Source organism: Oncorhynchus clarkii, chromosome 20 (assembly GCF_045791955.1).
Source record: "Oncorhynchus clarkii lewisi isolate Uvic-CL-2024 chromosome 20, UVic_Ocla_1.0, whole genome shotgun sequence".
NCBI classification, from domain to species: Eukaryota; Metazoa; Chordata; class Actinopteri; order Salmoniformes; family Salmonidae; genus Oncorhynchus; species Oncorhynchus clarkii.
The window spans coordinates 50,400,019-50,416,989 of NC_092166.1; the positions used below are offsets into that span (position 1 = coordinate 50,400,019).

The 16,971-nt window shown below is 47.9% G+C and overlaps 1 protein-coding gene across 2 annotated transcripts in view; it reads right to left on the reverse strand.

Annotated features, from left to right (window-relative positions):
- Positions 1 to 16,971, reverse strand: part of LOC139376463 (proline-rich protein 12-like) — a 58,588-nt gene that overhangs the window by 26,020 nt on the left and 15,597 nt on the right. For both annotated transcript variants that reach the window (XR_011627932.1, XM_071119084.1), the window contains exons 2-6: positions 13,526 to 13,680; positions 13,022 to 13,186; positions 8,408 to 12,750; positions 7,611 to 7,841; positions 6,757 to 7,414 (exon numbers count right to left, since the gene is read on the reverse strand). Coding sequence is in view for 1 of the 2 variants with exons in the window: in XM_071119084.1 (XP_070975185.1) it covers positions 6,757 to 7,414; positions 7,611 to 7,841; positions 8,408 to 12,750; positions 13,022 to 13,186; positions 13,526 to 13,680 (5,552 nt within the window). In the remaining variant the exon portion in view is untranslated. The remainder of the gene's footprint in view (positions 1 to 6,756; positions 7,415 to 7,610; positions 7,842 to 8,407; positions 12,751 to 13,021; positions 13,187 to 13,525; positions 13,681 to 16,971) is intronic.

The following is a 16,971-nucleotide window of genomic DNA, read 5'->3' on the forward strand; positions in this document are numbered from 1 at the left end:
AACTACCTCCAAAGATTTTCTATGGGGTTGAGATCTGGAGACTGGCTAGGCCACTCCGGGACCTTGAAATGCTTCTTACGAAGCCACTCCTCCATTGCCCGGGCAGTGTGTTTGGGATCATTGGTCATTGTCATTGCCAGCCTGGTGCAGGTCTACAATTTTGTTTCTGGTGTCCTTTGACAGCTCTTTGGTCTTGGCCATAGTGGAGTTTGGAGTGTGACTGTTTGAGGTTGTGGACAGGTGTCTTTTATACTGATAAGTTCAAACAGGTGCCATTAATACAGGTAACGAGTGGAGGACAGAGGAGCCTCTTAAAGAAGAAGTTACAGGTCTGTGAGAGTCAGAAATCTTGCTTGTTTGTAGGTGACCAAATACTTATTTTCCACCATAATTTGCAAAATCATACAATATGATTTTCTGGATTTTTCTCTCTCATTTTGTCTGTCATAGTTGAAGTGTACCTATGATGAAAATTACAGGCCTCTCATCTTTTTAAGTGGGAGAACTTGCACAATTGGTGGCTGACTAAATACTTTTTTGCCCCACTGTATGCAAAAAAATATTAACCGTTTTCATTTTGTCATTATGGGTTATTGTGTGTAGATTGACAACAAATGTGTTTTATTTAATCCATTTTAGAATAAGGATGTACCGTAACAAAATGTGGAAAAAGTCAAGGGGTCTGAATACTTTCCGAAGACACATTACATGCTTCCTGTAAGACACTATGAACCGTGACCGTACATGATACAGACAACATCTTTGTGTCGTTATAGTGTTTTCTAACATATGGAGTACATCTAGATTCGGAAATATAATTTATCACGTTCATTTATTCAACATTAAAAATATTAATATCTCAAAAGTACCCGATTTGATTCTGTTCATTTTATGGAACAATAAACTTTACGGGTACATCATTTCCAGAATGGGCTCTAATTTTGAAGTTATGATAAATGGTATGTGAACGGGAAAATTGATTAAAAGGAAACATCTTCTGTTGGCGATTTGCCGAATGTGCAATCCTAAGGGCTGTGACTGGTTAATGACCTATAAATGTCCATTTCTATGTATGAAATGGGTCATAAGTACCAGAGCCCACTTTAGAAATGGAGTGTTTGAAGAGTATATTGTTCCAAACAATGGTTTAAAAACGGTACGTCTGAGATATTAAATATGTTGAAAAAAATGAATGTGAAAAATTGTATTTCAGAATTAAGACATACTCCATTTTAGAGCCCACTATAAAGGCAGGATTCCCCAAATGGCAGCCTGAATTTGGCCCACTGGGGATTTTATTTGGTCCCCGCAAGTTTAGCAAAAAAGTATTAATTAGTTGTTTTTAAAAAATTGTTGGACAGAAGACTGTAAAAACAGCAAATCAGCTCCAAGTGATTAACATTTTGGAAATCTGCTCCAAAGTATTACGTTTTAGTCAAATATTAAAGCCGTTTGGACTTCTTGCAGTCAATTTGCGGTCTACAAATACATTTACATTTAACAGACACTCTTATGCAGAGCGACTTACATGAGCTATTAGGGTTAAGTGCCTTGCTTAACAGACAGCTCAGGGATTAGGTCCAGCAACCTTTTGATTACTTGTCCAACACTTCTAAATGATTGGTAATCATGTTCCTGCCCCCTGACCATCCGCTCAAGAAAAGGAACAGCTGAATCTAGTCGATGATCCTTGCTATAAGGAGTATAATTACACAAAGATGTCTGTATGATGTATGGTTCGGTTCACAGATCATAGGGTCTTACAGAAGGCTGAGGTCTAAAATGGGCCTAAAATAAACCATGTTTGTGACACAAATGTAAAAAGCATGTCAAAGATCCTTCCTCCCGATGAAGCTTCTGTGTGACAATTTCCAGAACAATCTGAGACACAAAACATATTTTTGGGCTGCCTTGGTGTGGAATAGCTCAGTGGGTATCTATCATTCCTTTAAATAACCAAAAACAGCTGTAAACATCAGTGGGTCTGATTTAGTTCAAGCTATCAGAAATATAACAATTGGGCTATCGTTTCTTTTAATCAGTTCTTTACTATGTGTGCACAGGAAATGGAATCAATGACTGAATTCTACAGCAACTGCTAAGCCAGAGGCTAAAATAATTATTTTTCATGAGCTGTGCCGTGAAATTAATTCTAAGAAAATTGGGGCATGAGCTGAAACAACAAGACTATGAAGAAAAGTATTGTAATAAAGAAATACTTTGTGGTTCCACAAAGAGATGCACAATGTAACAGCCTACATACATTCTCTTCCAATAAAACATATAGGCTATCAGTACCAGACGACAGTCGATATTATAGGACAGTTATGTATACTATTACATCTCAGACAAAATAGTGAATGTGGGGAATGTCCCAAAAATGACTACTAAGTGATCGTTTGCAACATCCACTACCTGAACAAAAGTAATGAAAAGTACATCTCGAACATCTGATTCCAAAATCATGGGCATTACTATGTCGCCGGTCGCCTCTTTTCTACCATAATAGCCTCCACTCTTCTGGGATGACTTTTCACTAGATGTTGGGACATTGCTGTGGGGACTTTCTTCCATTCAGCCACAAGAGCATTAGTGAGGTCGGGCACTGATGTTGGGTAATTAAGCCTGGCTCGCAGTCGGCGCTGAAATTCATCCCAAAGGTGTTCGATGGGGTCGAGGTCAGGCCTCTGTGCAGGGTGACCTTAGGCTTGTGTGCAGCTGCTCAGCCATGGAAACCCATTTCAGGAAGCTACAGACAAAAAGTTATTGAGCTGACACTGCTTTCAGAGGCAACTTGGAAATCGGTAGTGAGTGTTGCAAACGAAAAGACGATTTTTACACTCTATGGGCTTCAGCACTCTGCGGTCCCGTTCTGTAAGCGTCTGTGGCCTACCACTTCACAATAACAGCACTTACAGCTGACCGGGGCAGGGTAGAAATTACACTAACTGAATTGTTGGGAAGGTGGCATCCTATGACGGCGCCACGTTGAAAGTCACTGAGTTATTCAGTAAGGCCATTCTACTGCCAATGTTTTTCGATGGAGATTGCGTGGCTGTGTGCCCAATTTTATACACCTGTCAGCAATAGGTGTGGCTGAAATAGGCGAATCCACTAATTTGAAGGGGTGTCCACATATTTTTGTATATACTTCGGAAAGTATTTAGACACCTTGACTTGTTCCACATTTTGTTACATTACAGTCCAATTCTAAAATTGATTTTTTTTAAATACAATCTACCCACAATACCCCATCATGACAAAGCAAAAGCAGGTTTAAATGTTTGGCTAATTTATCATTTAAAAAAAAACAGAAATACCTTATTTACATAAGAATTCAGACCCTTTACTAGACTCGAAATTGAGCTCAGGCGCATGCTGTTTCCATTGATCATCCTTGTTTGTTTCTACAACTTGATTGGAGTTCACCTGTGGTAAATTCAATTGATTGGACATGATCTGGAAAGGCACACACCTGTCCATATAAAAAGGTGCCACAGTTGACAGCGTATTTCAGAGCAAAAACCAAGCCATGAGGTCGAAGGAATTGTCCGTAGAGCTCAGAGACAGGATTGTGTCGAGCTCGGCACAGATCTGGGGAAGGGTACCAAAACATTTTTGCATCATTGAAGGTCCCCAAGAGCACAGTGGCCTCCATCAATCTTAAACGGAAGAAGTTTGGAACCACCAAGACTCTTCCTAGAGCTGGCCGCCCAGCCAAACTGAACAATCAGGGGAAAAGGGCCTTGGTCAGGGAGGTGACCAAGAACCCGGTGGTCACAGAGAGTTCTAGAGTTTCTCTGTGGAGATGGTTTTCCTTCTGGAAGGTTTTCCCATCTCTGATGCACCAAATCAGGCCTTTATGGTAGAGTGGCCAGACGGAAGCCACTCCTCAGTAAAAGGCACATGACAGCCTGCTTGGCATTTGCCAAAAGGCACCTAAAGACTCTCAGACCACAAGGAACAAGAGACTCTGGTCTGAAGAAACCAATATTGAACTCCTTGCCCTGAATGCCAAGCGTCAAGTCTGAAGGAAACCTGACACAATTCCTACGGTGAAGCATTGTGGTGGCAGCATCATGCTGTGGGGATGTTTTTCAGCGGCAAGTACCTGGGAGACCAGTCAGGATCATGGCTAAGATGACTAGAGCACAGAGATCCTTGATGAAAACCTGCTCCAGAGTACTCAGGACCGCAGACTGGGCCGAAGGTTCACCTTCCAACAGGACAATGACCCTAAGCACACGGCCAAGACAACACAGGAGTGGCTTCAGGACAAGTCACTGAATGTCCTTGAGTGGTCCAGCCAGAGCCCGGACTTGAACCCGATCCAACATCCCTGGAGAGACCTGAAAAAAAAGCTGTGCAGCAACGCTCCCCATCCAACCTGACAGAGCTTGAGAGGATCTGCAGAGAAGAATGGGCGTAACTGTCCAAATACAGGTGTGCCAAGCTTGTAGCGTCATACCCAAGAAGACTCAAGAATGTAATCAGTGCCAAAGGTGCTTCAACAAAGTACTGAGTAAAGGGTTTGAATTAGGGATGCACGATATACCGGTGAACATACCAGAAATTGACCAATATTAGCTAAAAATGCCAACATCAGTATCGGCCCAATGTCTAGTTTAATGCCGACGTTAAAAACCGATGTCAAAGGTCCCATGCATACCTATATAACCTAACCTAGCCCACAAGATCTGCTGTGTGGATCGAGCAGTCAGCAAGTCATGCAGTCATTTGAAAGAGTAAGAACATTTCGGCGAGGCAACTCAAAGGCGAAATCCAATCAAGCCAAGATAATGGAATTCAGTTCTCTGTCGTGGGTGATGTTGACTTTCGCCGACTGGTCGAGCACCTGTACACACTACCAAGCACGCCATTTTTCAGATGTTGCCCTACCGGAGTTACACAGTAATCAGTAAGCGTCACTGGAATTAGTAAGCGTCACTGCAATTAAGCGTCACTGCAATTAGCTTCACAACATACATACATACTGTGGAATGCGTCACTGCAATTAGTAAGCGTCACTGCAATTAGTAAGCGTCACTGCAATTAGCTTCACAACATACATACATACTGTGGAATGCGTCACTGCAATTAGTAAGCGTCACTGCAATTAGCTTAACAACATACATACATACTATGGAATCCCATTTCTTTGTGTCTCAAAAAAGATACAGTAGCACTGTCAAAGCTGTACAAAAACGTCTGCAAACAAGCGAACACCGGCCACGAACTATGTGTTTACAATACCACGTTGGTAATAAAGTATAATTTGTTTGACTGCAACTTCTGGGGTAGCTAGCTTTAGCTTGGTACCTAGCTAGCACCAATACAACCAGCCTGAAAACAATGACCAGTAGAAACTGCAGCCAGTTAGCTTTATCTGGCTAGTGACGCTCGACCGGACCGGGTTGTGAAGCTAGCCACAATAAGGCACAATAGTGGAATTTGCGGTTTTGCTGTGAAAATAAAAGTACATCATTGACAGTGATGCAAATGAACACAAATTGTAGAATTATTTCATGCTTTTATTTTGAAGGCTAACCGCAAAGTCCATTATTGTGCCTAATCCTTATTGTGGCTAACTTCACATAGCCTGGGTCAGACCACCATTAATCAAATAAGAACTGTCTTATAAATTAGGGTTATTTTAGATTATACCTAGCTAACTATAGCTACTGAAACAGATTGTTTGCATCCATGAGCTAGCTGGCTTTTTTTTTTAATGACCAGCACTGTAGGTGTGTGAGACAACTTTACCAGCATCATAGCATAGATATCATTGTGACATATGAAATACGAGTGAAACTGTAATCAATGTGTAATAATTACGTAAAAAATTATTACCGCTTTAAATTATTGTGTGACGTGCAGTCATAGTCAGGCCGTGATTGGTCAACAAGCGTATTTGGCACGTCAAATAGTGTAATTTGACGTGTAGCTTTTTTGACACGCGAAGACCCAAACGGCGTTCCAAAAAAATTCTGGTTGAGAATGAAACGACTGAATAAATGAACAATGACACAGCACTGCAAGTAAGTGAAATAAATAGGTTTTGATTATGTTTTACTGGTAATGGGGGCACACGTAAATGCCAACGAAATAACTTTTTGGTCAGTGTGTATTTGACTAGGCAAGTCAGTTAAGAAAAAATTATTATTTACAATGACGGCCCGGACGACGCTGGGCTAATTATGCGCCGCCCTATGGGACCCTATGGGACCCTATGCCCTATGGGAACCAGGGACTGTAGTGATGCCTCTTGCACTGAGAAGCAGGGCCTTAGAATGCTGAGTCCATGTGTAGGTGATAACTATTTAACTGTACTAGAATGGTTAAAAGGCCACTAAATTTGTAAATGTCTATCGTTTTTTTAGGCAAGGAAAATATTGGATATCGGTCAAAAATGGCAGATCAGTGCATCACTAGTCTGAACAATTATGTAAATATGATATTTCAGTTTATTTTTCATAACTTTGCACAATTTTCTAAAAACAGGTTTTTCGTTTTTCATTATGGTAGTGTGTAGTGTGTAGATTGATGGTGAAAAAAACAATTTAATCCATTTTAGAATAAAATAACAAAATGTGGAAAAATCAAGGGATCTGAATATTTTCCAAATGCACTGTATAATAATGTATTTTCTGCTGCAATAACTTTCATTAAAAAGTTTATTCCCCTTTTGTAATACCTGTATTGGCAATCATCGACAACAAGATCATATGATCTGTATCGACCCGGTATTTCCCTTACCTTCCAATCTGGGCGCACCAAGCATCTCCAACTCTGGCTCCTCCTCTTCCATATCATTCACTTCACTCTCCTTATCACCCCCTCCATGGACCTTCCTCTCTTCCTCATTCTCCTCCATCTCCTGGTCCTCTCGCTGTAGTACTGCCGGCTCGGCCGCCTGGGGCTGGGAGTGAGGGTTGAGTGAGGGAGGCTGGGGGCTAAGGGCTGGGGGCTGCAGGGTGGTTGGTGTGAGCGGGGCCTGGCTGGGTTGGTCTTGGGACTGGGGTGGGGGAGAAGGTGGGGGCTGCTGAAGCGAGGCCAGCTGCGGCGTGTCGTAGAGAGCCGAGATGGCAGAGGAGATGCTTTTCTGCAGGTCCTGGTTCTTGCCCACCGAATCCTCCTCGTCTGAGGAGAACGAGGGCAGCGTCTCCAAGTTCCTCTTCAGCTCGTCGTCCAGAGTGCGCTTGCAGGGACTGGGGCAGCCCCCTAGGCCGCTGTTGCTCTTGCCCTCACCGAACTGAGGCAGTGTTGGAGGGGGTGCCGGGGACAGGGGACAGAGCCCGTCAGATTTGAGAGGGGAGACGTCACTGTTTCCTGATTGCATATCCAAACCCGGAGGTCTCTTTCCCGACTTGAGGAAGTCCATGAAGGAGGCCATGCAGCCTGATTTCTCATTCCCCTGAGAGAGACAGAGAGGGAGAGGTTACGGGGGGAAATAGAGAGTGAGAGAAAATAGACAATTCATGAGAGAGGGAAATACTGGTTTCCCTCTTCATTTGACAAGCTAAGGCTAACATTTTGTCACATACAACATGCAGGATTAACCATAATTGCTGACTGATTGAGTGGCCAAACAGAGAGTAATTGTCCCTTACCCTTCCATCCATCCCCTCGCCATCCACTCCGTCACTCTGTATCTGGCTCTTCTGCTTGCTCTTGTCCTGGGTCCTGTTGGAGTCGACCCCTTCACACAGGGGTCCAGGACTTAGGCCAAGGGAGGGAGCAGAGCCCACTGAGCCGTCTGATAGAGCGGGGTCCGTGCCGGACAGAGAGTCGGTCCTCAGCAGAGCTTCGGAAGAGGACATGGAGCCAATGGGCAGTTTGATCTAAGACAGGAAAAACGGCGGAAATGTTTGATTAAAATGCCAATAGAGTAAAGTACAATACAGAAAACGTGGCTATTCCCACCACCTAAAGGAACATTACACTCAAGTTAAAAGTTGTCAGATGTATTTGGAACTCAAACGGAGTCTGATGTCCTGATGCAATCGCATCCCATGTCATCGGTTATGTTGATCCATATTCACAAGATGTGGTTTAATCTTGACAGACTACTTTAAAGATCTGAAACCATTTGACCAACTTTGATTTAAAAGTGTAATGTCCCTTTAAGTATAAGCCTGCAATGACATGGGACAGAAGGTAGCCTAGTGGTTAGAGCGTTGGACTAGTAACCGAAAGGTTGCAAGATTGAATCCCCGGGCTGACAAGGTAAAAATCTGTCGTTCTGCAACTGAACAAAGCAGTTAACCCACTGTTCCTAGGCTGTCATTGAAAATAATAATTTGTTTTTAACTGACTTGCCTAGTCAAATAAAGGTAAAATAAAAAAAATGACATCTACATTTCCCCCTAAGGAATTAACAAAGTTCAGTTCCATTATCCACGCTCACCTTGAGATGCGGTATGGGCTCCTGATGCTGTGGGGGTGGAGCCTGGTGGTGAAGTTGATGCTGTTGCCGATTAAGGTGGTGTTGCTGCATCTGCTCCTTCCCAGTTATCTCCATAAACATGTCGTCCCTCCTCCCTCTCCCTCGGCCACCACCACGGCCCCTGCTCCGTTTAACCTCAATTTCTCCTCCATACCCACTTCCTGCTTCAGTTCCTCCTCCCATCTCACCTCCCATCATTCCACGGGGGGCGTGCTGCTCGGGCTGCGGGCGAATGCGAGGCCTACCCCTGGGCCTTGGAGGCCCTGCTCTCTTTGGCTTGGTGGGCTTACGGCCCCTCTTCTTGGGCCCGTCCTGCGGCAGGAGCTGGGGAGGGGGGCAGAGGGAGTGGTAGAAGTCGAGGTCGCCCATGAGGGGGCTGAGCGTGCCTCCTCCTCCGGCCCCCCCTCCTGTCTTACGGCAGCTGGAGACCAGGTCGGGGAGGTGGTCAGGGAGCCGGCGGCTGTTCAGACGGATGTCCGCTGGCTGGTTGTCCTTGTCCTCATCATCCTCAAACTCGTACTCCTGCGCGTAGCTCTTTTTGGGCAGTGTGTTGGGGTCTCGGCGCTCCTTGAGCAGGTGGAACGAGCTGGACTTGAGGAGCTTCTTGGGGCGCGACGAGCAGAAGATGGGCGAGGTAAGGCCTCCAGGCCCGGTGCCAGTTCCACCGGTGCACCCGCCTGGACTAGAGGACTGGATCAGGCCCAGCTGCGCCGTGTTAACAGTGGACGGCAGCTCATCCAGGTCCAGGGTGCGGTTGCCGGACTCGGGAAGCCTGTGGCAGTACTGCCCATAGCCCTGGTCGCCCAGCATTTCATACCCGACTCCTCCGCTTCCCCCTCCTGAATTATCCTTCATGGGCTCCTCATGGCTCCCTCCTGGTCCCTCCTGGTTCATCTCCTCCTGCACTGGGCCAGCGCCTCCGGCACAGCTCGACTTGGAGAAGTCGTCTGAGCAGAACATGTCCTCCATGCCGGGGAAGAAGGAGCGGTCCTCGTCCTGCAGGAGCGAGTCCGGGAAGCAGATAGAGGTGAGTGTGACAAAGCGGTTCTGGCTCTGGCCACAACTTTTCTCCACAGGGCTGACCGTGTCGAATGGGTGCTGCTCGGTGCGCTGATGCTGGTCTATTTGGACCTGCTGGCCTGGGGTGAGCTGGGACGGGTGGGACTGGGACTCCTGTTGCTGGGAGTGGGTGGAGGGAAGGGGCTGGGGGTGAGTATGAGCATGGGGGTGAGCGTGGCCATGGGAGTGGGGGTGATGCCCTGAGTGGCTTTGCTGGTGGTGGGAGTTGGGGTGTTGATGGTGTTGGGGGAGGTGGTGCACGTGCAAGGGGGCGGATAAGCCCATGTCGGGCTCAGAGAGGAACGAGTGGAGCTCCGAGGCGGAGTGTTGAGGGTGATGGGACGAGAGCCTCTGCTGCTCTTGCTGCTGCTGCTGCCTGTGGCGCTCTCCGCTCCCTCCACCTCTTCCTCCTGCACCACCACCACCTCCTCCTCCTCCTCTCCTCTCCCCCACTCCTCCTCCGTCCACACTGGAGGTCTGGGAGAGCGAGCGGTCAAGCATGTCATGGGAGGATACCACCGAGCTCTGCTGTCGCTGCTTGGACTGGCTCTGGTCTTGCCGAGGAGGTCCGTGGTTGTAGTGAGCCGCTGCCGCTGCAGCCTCCAAAGCCTGGGACTGGAGTTGTAGCTGAAGCTGGGAGGCCTGCTGGGTCTGGGACTGGTGTTTGCCCGCGCCCATTCTCCCTCCGGCTCCATCCATCATAGCTTGTTGCTGGCTCACTGAATGCTGCTGCTGATGGGGCTCCATCTTGTTGCGAGTGGTGTGGGCCAGCACAGACTGGAGCAGGTGGGGCGGCTGGTGGGACTGGTCCGTGGGGGAATCCATGAGGGAGGCCGAGGATTGAGAGTGCTGTTGCGCCGAGGATTGAGAGTGCTGTTGCACCTCGGGGTTCTTGCGAGGGTACACCAGCTCAGAGCGCTCTTGTGGATTCTTCTGCAGCTCCATGTGAGCATGGGACTGTAGGTGGGTGTGGGAGGCGGCGTGTTGCTGCTGCGTGTGGGAGGAGTGTTGGGGGCCCAGGGAGTGCTGGGAGTACGGGTCGCTCCGGCCGTAGTGCACCACCGACTCCAGGGAGTCGTGGTGGTGTAGATGGGGGTGGCTTTGCTCGGCACCTCCTCTTCCACCACTCCTGCCACCGCCTTCACTGTCATTCCTCTGTTGTTGATGTTTCTTGAGAGACATCTCCAGCTGGCTGTCTAGGCCCGTGACCGCGCCCCCAGATCCAGCACCGGCATTGGAGGTGGCGCTGTGGGTGCGGATGACGCTCTGGAGGTGGTACTTCTCCTCAGAGCTCTTGCCGAGCTCGTAGGACGACAGCCCCTTGCCGCCGTCCGTGGTAGAGGGGACAGGCTGCAGAGGTGCCTGTTGTTGGGCCGTCTGTTGAGGTTGTTGCTGCTGGGAGTGGTGATGGGACGCCTGGGGTGTGGGACTGGCCTGGGCTTGGAGAAGGTGCTGGATCAAAAAGTCGTCATCATCGTCCACATCCTCTTGAGACCTCTGGGAGCCCACACCTAGCATGCGGCTGGAGTCGGACTTGGTCTTGTTGGCGGTGGGGTGGTAGGACTGGGACTGGGGACCTCTGGTGTCGGGGTAGCCCTGAGGGGAGGAGATGAAGGTGGGAGAGAGGACAGAGGAGATGTATTTGTTGGAGGCTGTTCCTCCCGGGGACTGGGTGGGGCAGGCAGGGGTGGGGGAGTGCAACCCTGGACGGATGATCCCAGAGTTAGCCGACGGAGAGGGGATAGACTCAGGGATATGGTAAGGCCCTACTCTGGCGCCACCTCCTCTCTCATTGGCCATACTGCTCCCAGCTCCTCCAGAACCGGAGTTCCCGCTTCCTGCGGTGCTGCTACCACCGCCTCCTGAGGTTCCGCCCACCGACGACCCGCTCGACTGTAAAAGAGCTGGGGAGTGGCCTGGGCCGTAACCCAGCGATGGACATCCCGCTCCACCCAGAGAGGAGGGGACGGACCCATAGGCAGAGTCAGCCCCGTAGACCACATCAGCCGAGTACGACTGGCTTCGCCCTCCCAGGCTTCCGTAGCCTTTTCTTCCTCCGGCTGAGCTCAGGTCCTGAGCCTGAGGGGAGCTGAAACCGCCATAGGACTGGGGTAGGTGGGAGGGAGGGGGCTGGCTGGGAGAGTATGACTGGTTCTGCTGTTGTGGCGGGGTTTGGCCTGTGAGAGCGGTGGCGGGGGGTTTCACTGGGGGCACGGGGGAGCCGTAGCCTGAGAGGCTGTGTTTGGGTAAGGGCTGCTGGACAGATGTGGAAGAGGTAGGAGGGGGTTGCTGCTGGGGAGCTGGAGCACTCTGAGGGGGAGGCTGCTGTCTAGACGGGGCCGAGCTGGAGCTGGAGGGGGGGAGTGAGTTGGAGGGGTGGGCTCCCGAGGCAGAGGAGGAAGAGGAGGTCGTCGAAGAGCTGGAGGACGCAGAAGGGGGCGTGTGGGGGGTACGGGAGGAGGACGCCGAGCTGGTCGAGGAGTAGCCGTTGCTGGAGTTGCTCTTGGCGCCCTTTCCCGCTGCTGAAGATGAGGTGGAGATCGAGTAGGGGGGCTGGATGATGGGCCGGTACACCTGTTCCGTCCGGGAAGAGGCCTTGTGGTCCGAGGGGCTCTGGTCGCCCAGGGGGCTGCAAGAGAGTCCGGCCTGCCTGTGGTGGGCGATCTGCTGGTACCCAGCCCCGCCGCAGCTGAGGTAGTGCTGCAGGGAGTGGGCCGCTGAGGAGGAGAGCTGGGACTGGGACGGCGTGGGCCGCTGGTAGTGCTTGATCACGCTGTCCTGCCGGGGCACAGCCCTCTCCTGGATCGAGTTAGACTGGGCCTGAGCCTGGGCTGAGGAGAACACTGAGGCGTTGTACAACTGGGAGGACTGGTCCTGCAGCTGAGAGGACAGCAGGTTGAACTGGTGGGACTGTAGGTGCCGCGCTGATGAGGCCTGGACCGACGAGGCGCCTGTGGGGTCCTGGCCGCCCCGGTAGGCTGTGGCGGCGCCCTGGGAGGGCAGGAGGCGGTCAAAGCCCAGGCTGGACTGAGAGGGACCCTTGATATGCAACAGAGGGTCGTGGGGGGAGAGGAGTCCATTGGAGGTGGAGTTGAACGTGGGCGTGTCCTGGAGGGTGGGGAAGGAGCGGCTGGAGAAGGAGGCCGGGTGCTGATAGGCGGACAGGGCCGAGGAAGAGGTGAAGGAGCCCGAGCCGGGGAGGGGCCCGGAGATGAAGAGCTCAGCAGGGGCAGGGGTGTGTATCGCTGTCAGGGCCAGATAGAGACAAGACGACTATTATTCAAAGCCCATCAACAGAAAAAACTGACAAGCAAGACTAAATAATTGTACCCCCAAACCCTTAACAAGTAAAAAGCAAAAATAATCCAATATGCAAATGAAACCAACATAATCTCACCAATAATGCCGACATTGAAAGAGGAATGACAATTTGATAGAACCTGTGAGGCGTTGGAAATGTGAAAGACTTTTGCCACCCCGTTTTGAATGTCAACACAGGGCTGGTCACATGCTCACCCGTCTGCCAGGACGGCGTGCGGAACTGGGAGAGGAGGGAGGAGGCGGAGGGAGGAGCCTGGGGACCTCGCTGGGACTCCAGAGCGGAGATCAGATTCATGACCGAAGCATCTGGACCAGAGGGGTTGGCATGGTGCAGACCGGTTTCAAACAGTCCAGAGAGACCTGATGGGACAACAAATACAACCATGAGTAAACCGTGACCACCATTTCCCTTTTCACAGATTATGCAAACTCAACAGGGCATTTAGAGAGATTGCTATATCTACGTGATTAAATGGCATAACTGGGATGAATAGGTCAAGAAGTGTCCATTACAACATAATACAAGTCCAAACAGATGTTATAAATCTGACAAGTTACCAGGTAAAATACAGGTTTTTCCTGCACACACACAAAAGGGGTTTCCATAGAAACTGAATTTTTCAGTGGCTGCAACCTTAGTGCCAGCAGCATGGCCAATACTGTGGCGACACAATTAAAGGTGTGTGACATATCCCTCACCCAAACTCCGTCCTGCTCCCCAAGCCCCGCCTTGGCCAGAGCTGCCTGGGTGGTGATTGGTCGAATAGCCCTGCAGAGGATGGGGAGTGCCGTAGGTTTGTCGATGGAGAAGTTCCGACTCGGGGTGTGATGATCTGGAACTTCCATAGACGAGACTAGGGAGGAGAAGAGGTCATTTATTCAACTGTTCAAGTCCAATTGCCTTCATTTTCCTAAACCTTTGTTCAGAAGGTGACCTCTGGGAGACCCCATTAAATTTAAACAGATGCAAACCCTATGTAAATAGGCCTACAATGTAAATGCACTGAGAACACCGTTTAGCTTGAAGGTCATGACTAACTACAGCACACTCTTCAGAAAACTAAGATCTTAAAGTTATTCAGATGCATTAGTCAACTTCCATCCTAATAAAATTATTACTGTAGCTCATCATTCTTCAAATTCTAAGAATTTAGAATAGTAGACTATGATTACTCAAAATCAACTCCGAATGAATACTAAAATATGATTGCCATCTTAATGCCTGTTGTAGACTTACTTTACAATTCCTGTCCATGATATTTTACCAACACATTACTTTATGCATGGACCTACAATATGGAAGCCCATTAACACCACCCAAAAAATTACTTGATACCATCTCAAAAATGTTATACCATGTCAATTTTGAGGTAAATCATAGGCCTACATACAGGATATGTTTCTTCATTAGTAGCATTGTGTGGTGTATTCCAACTATCCACATTGCAGAGATCAGCACAGCAATCAAACACAAGCTGACAGAGCTTGCTTTATGCAGGGTTGCATCGTATAGGTCTACAGTGCATTCAGAAAGTATTCAGACTCCTTCCCCTTTTCCACATGTTGTTCCGTTACAGACTTATTCTAAAAAATAATTACATACGATTTTTCCTCATCAATCTTCACACAATACGCCTTCATGACAAAGAAAAAAAACAGGTTTAGAAATGTAGGCAGAAATACAATTTTTCCATAAGTATTCAGACCCTTTGCTATGAGACTCGAAATTGAGCTCAGGTACATCCTGTTTCCATGGATCATCCTTAATGTTTCTACAACTTGCTAAAAATAAAAATAAAACTATTTCACCTTCATTTAACTAGGCCAGTAAGTTAAGATCAAATTCTTATTTACAATGACGACCTACCGTGGAACTGTGGGTTAACTGCCTTCAGGGGCAGAACAACATATTTTTACTTTGTCAGCTCGGGGATTCAATCCAGCAACCTTTTGGTTTCTGGTCCAATGCTCCAACCACTAGGCTACCTTAGATTCCACCTGTGGTAAATTCAATTGATTGGACATGATTTGGAAAGGCAAACACCTTTCTATATAAAAAGCTCCCAAAGTTGACAGTGCATGTCAGAGCAAAAACCAAGGCATGAGGTTGAAGGAATTGTCCGTAGAGCTCCGGGACAGGATTGTGTCAAGGCACAGATCTGGGGAAGGGTACAAAAAAAATGTCTGCAGCATTGAAGGTCCCCAAGAACACAGTGGCCTCCATCATTCTTAAATGGAAGAAGTTCTATTGGCCAACGTGCAAACACTAGAAAACAAACTCGCTGATCTACAGTCGAGACTATCCTTCCAACGGGACATTAAAAACTGTAATATTTTATGCTTCACAGAGTCGTCGCAGAACAACGACACGGATAGATGGCTGTTTTTTCTGTGTATCGCCAGGACAGAGTAGCTACGTCTGGTAAGATGCATTTGTCAATAACTGCTGGTGCGCAATGACTAATGTTAAAGAAGTCTCGAGGTATTGCTCGCCTGAGGTAGAATACCTCATGATAAGCTGAACACCACACTATCTCTATTATTCGTAGCCGTCTATATACCACCACAAACAGATGCTGGCACTAAGACAGCACTCAGGCAAACAGGAAGATGCTCATCCAGAAGCAGCGCTCCTAGAGGCTTGGGGACTTACATCCGTTTATCTACCACAATATCACATGTGCAACCAGAAAAAAAAAAAGAGAGAAAATGTACTCCACACACAGACAAAGCTCTCGCTCACCCTCTATTTGGCATATCTGACCATAATTCTATCTTCATTCAATATGAAAGTGGTCCGTGCACGCACGCACGCACGCACACACACACGTGTATGTATGTATACAGTGGGGCAAAAAAGTATTTAGTCAGCCACCAATTGTGCAAGTTCTCCCACGTAAAAAGATGAGGCCTGTAATTTTCATCATAGGTACACTTCAACTATGACAGACAAAATGAGAAAAAAAATCCAGAAAATCACATTGTAGGATTTTTAATGAATTTATTTGCAAATTATGGTGGAAAAGGGGCCTCCCGGGTGGCGCAGTGGTTAAGGGCGCTGTACTGCAGCGCCAGCTGTGCCATCAGAGTCCCTGGGTTCGCGCCCAGGCTCTGTCGTAACCGGCCGCGACCGGGAGGTCCGTGGGGCGACGCACAATTGGCCTAGCGTCGCCCGGGTTAGGGAGGGCTTGGTCGGTAGGGGTGTCCTTGTCTCATCGCGCACCAGCGACTCCTGTGGCGGGCTGGGCGCAGTGTGCGCTAACCAAGGTGGCCAGGTGCACGGTGTTTCCTCCGGCGCATTGGTGCGGCTGGCTTCCGGGTTGGATGCGTGCTGTGTTAAGAAGCAGTGCGGCTTGGTTGGGTTGTGTATCGGAGGACGCATGACTTTCAACCTTCGTCTCTCCCGAGCCCGTACGGGAGTTGTAGCGATGAGACAAGATAGTAGCTACTACAACAATTGGATACCACGAAATTGGGGAGAAAAAGGGGTAAAATTCACAACAAAAAAATATATAAAAAAATAAACAAAAAATTATGGTGGAAAAAAGGCCAATACCGATTTTTGTTGTTGTTGAAATTGTAAAATAAAAATATTGACAATTACAACAATACTGAATGAACACTTATTTTAACTTAATATAATACATCAAAATCAATTTAGCCTCAAATAAATAATGAAACATGTTCAATTTGGTTTAAATAATGCAAAAACAAAGTGTTGGAGAAGAAAGTAAAAGTGCAATATGTGCCATGTAAAAAAGCTAACGTTTAAATTCCTTGCTCAGAACATGAGAACATATGAAAGCTGGTGGTTCCTTTTAACATGAGTCTTCAATATTCCCAGGTAAGAAGTTTTAGGTTGTAGTTATTATAGGAATTGTGTCCAAATTGTATTTATTTTTTCCTACACCTTTATTTAATCTTTATTTAACTAGGCAAGTCAGTTAACCTGTTAGAGCTCTAGGGGCGCTATTTCATTTTTGGATAAAAAACGTTCCCGTTTTAAGCGCGATATTTTGTCACGAAAAGATGCTCGACTATGCATATTCTTGACAGTTTTGGAAAGAAAACACTCTGAAGTTTCAGAATCTGCAAAGATTTTGTCTGTAAGTGCCCCAGAACTCATTCTACAGGCGAAACCAAGA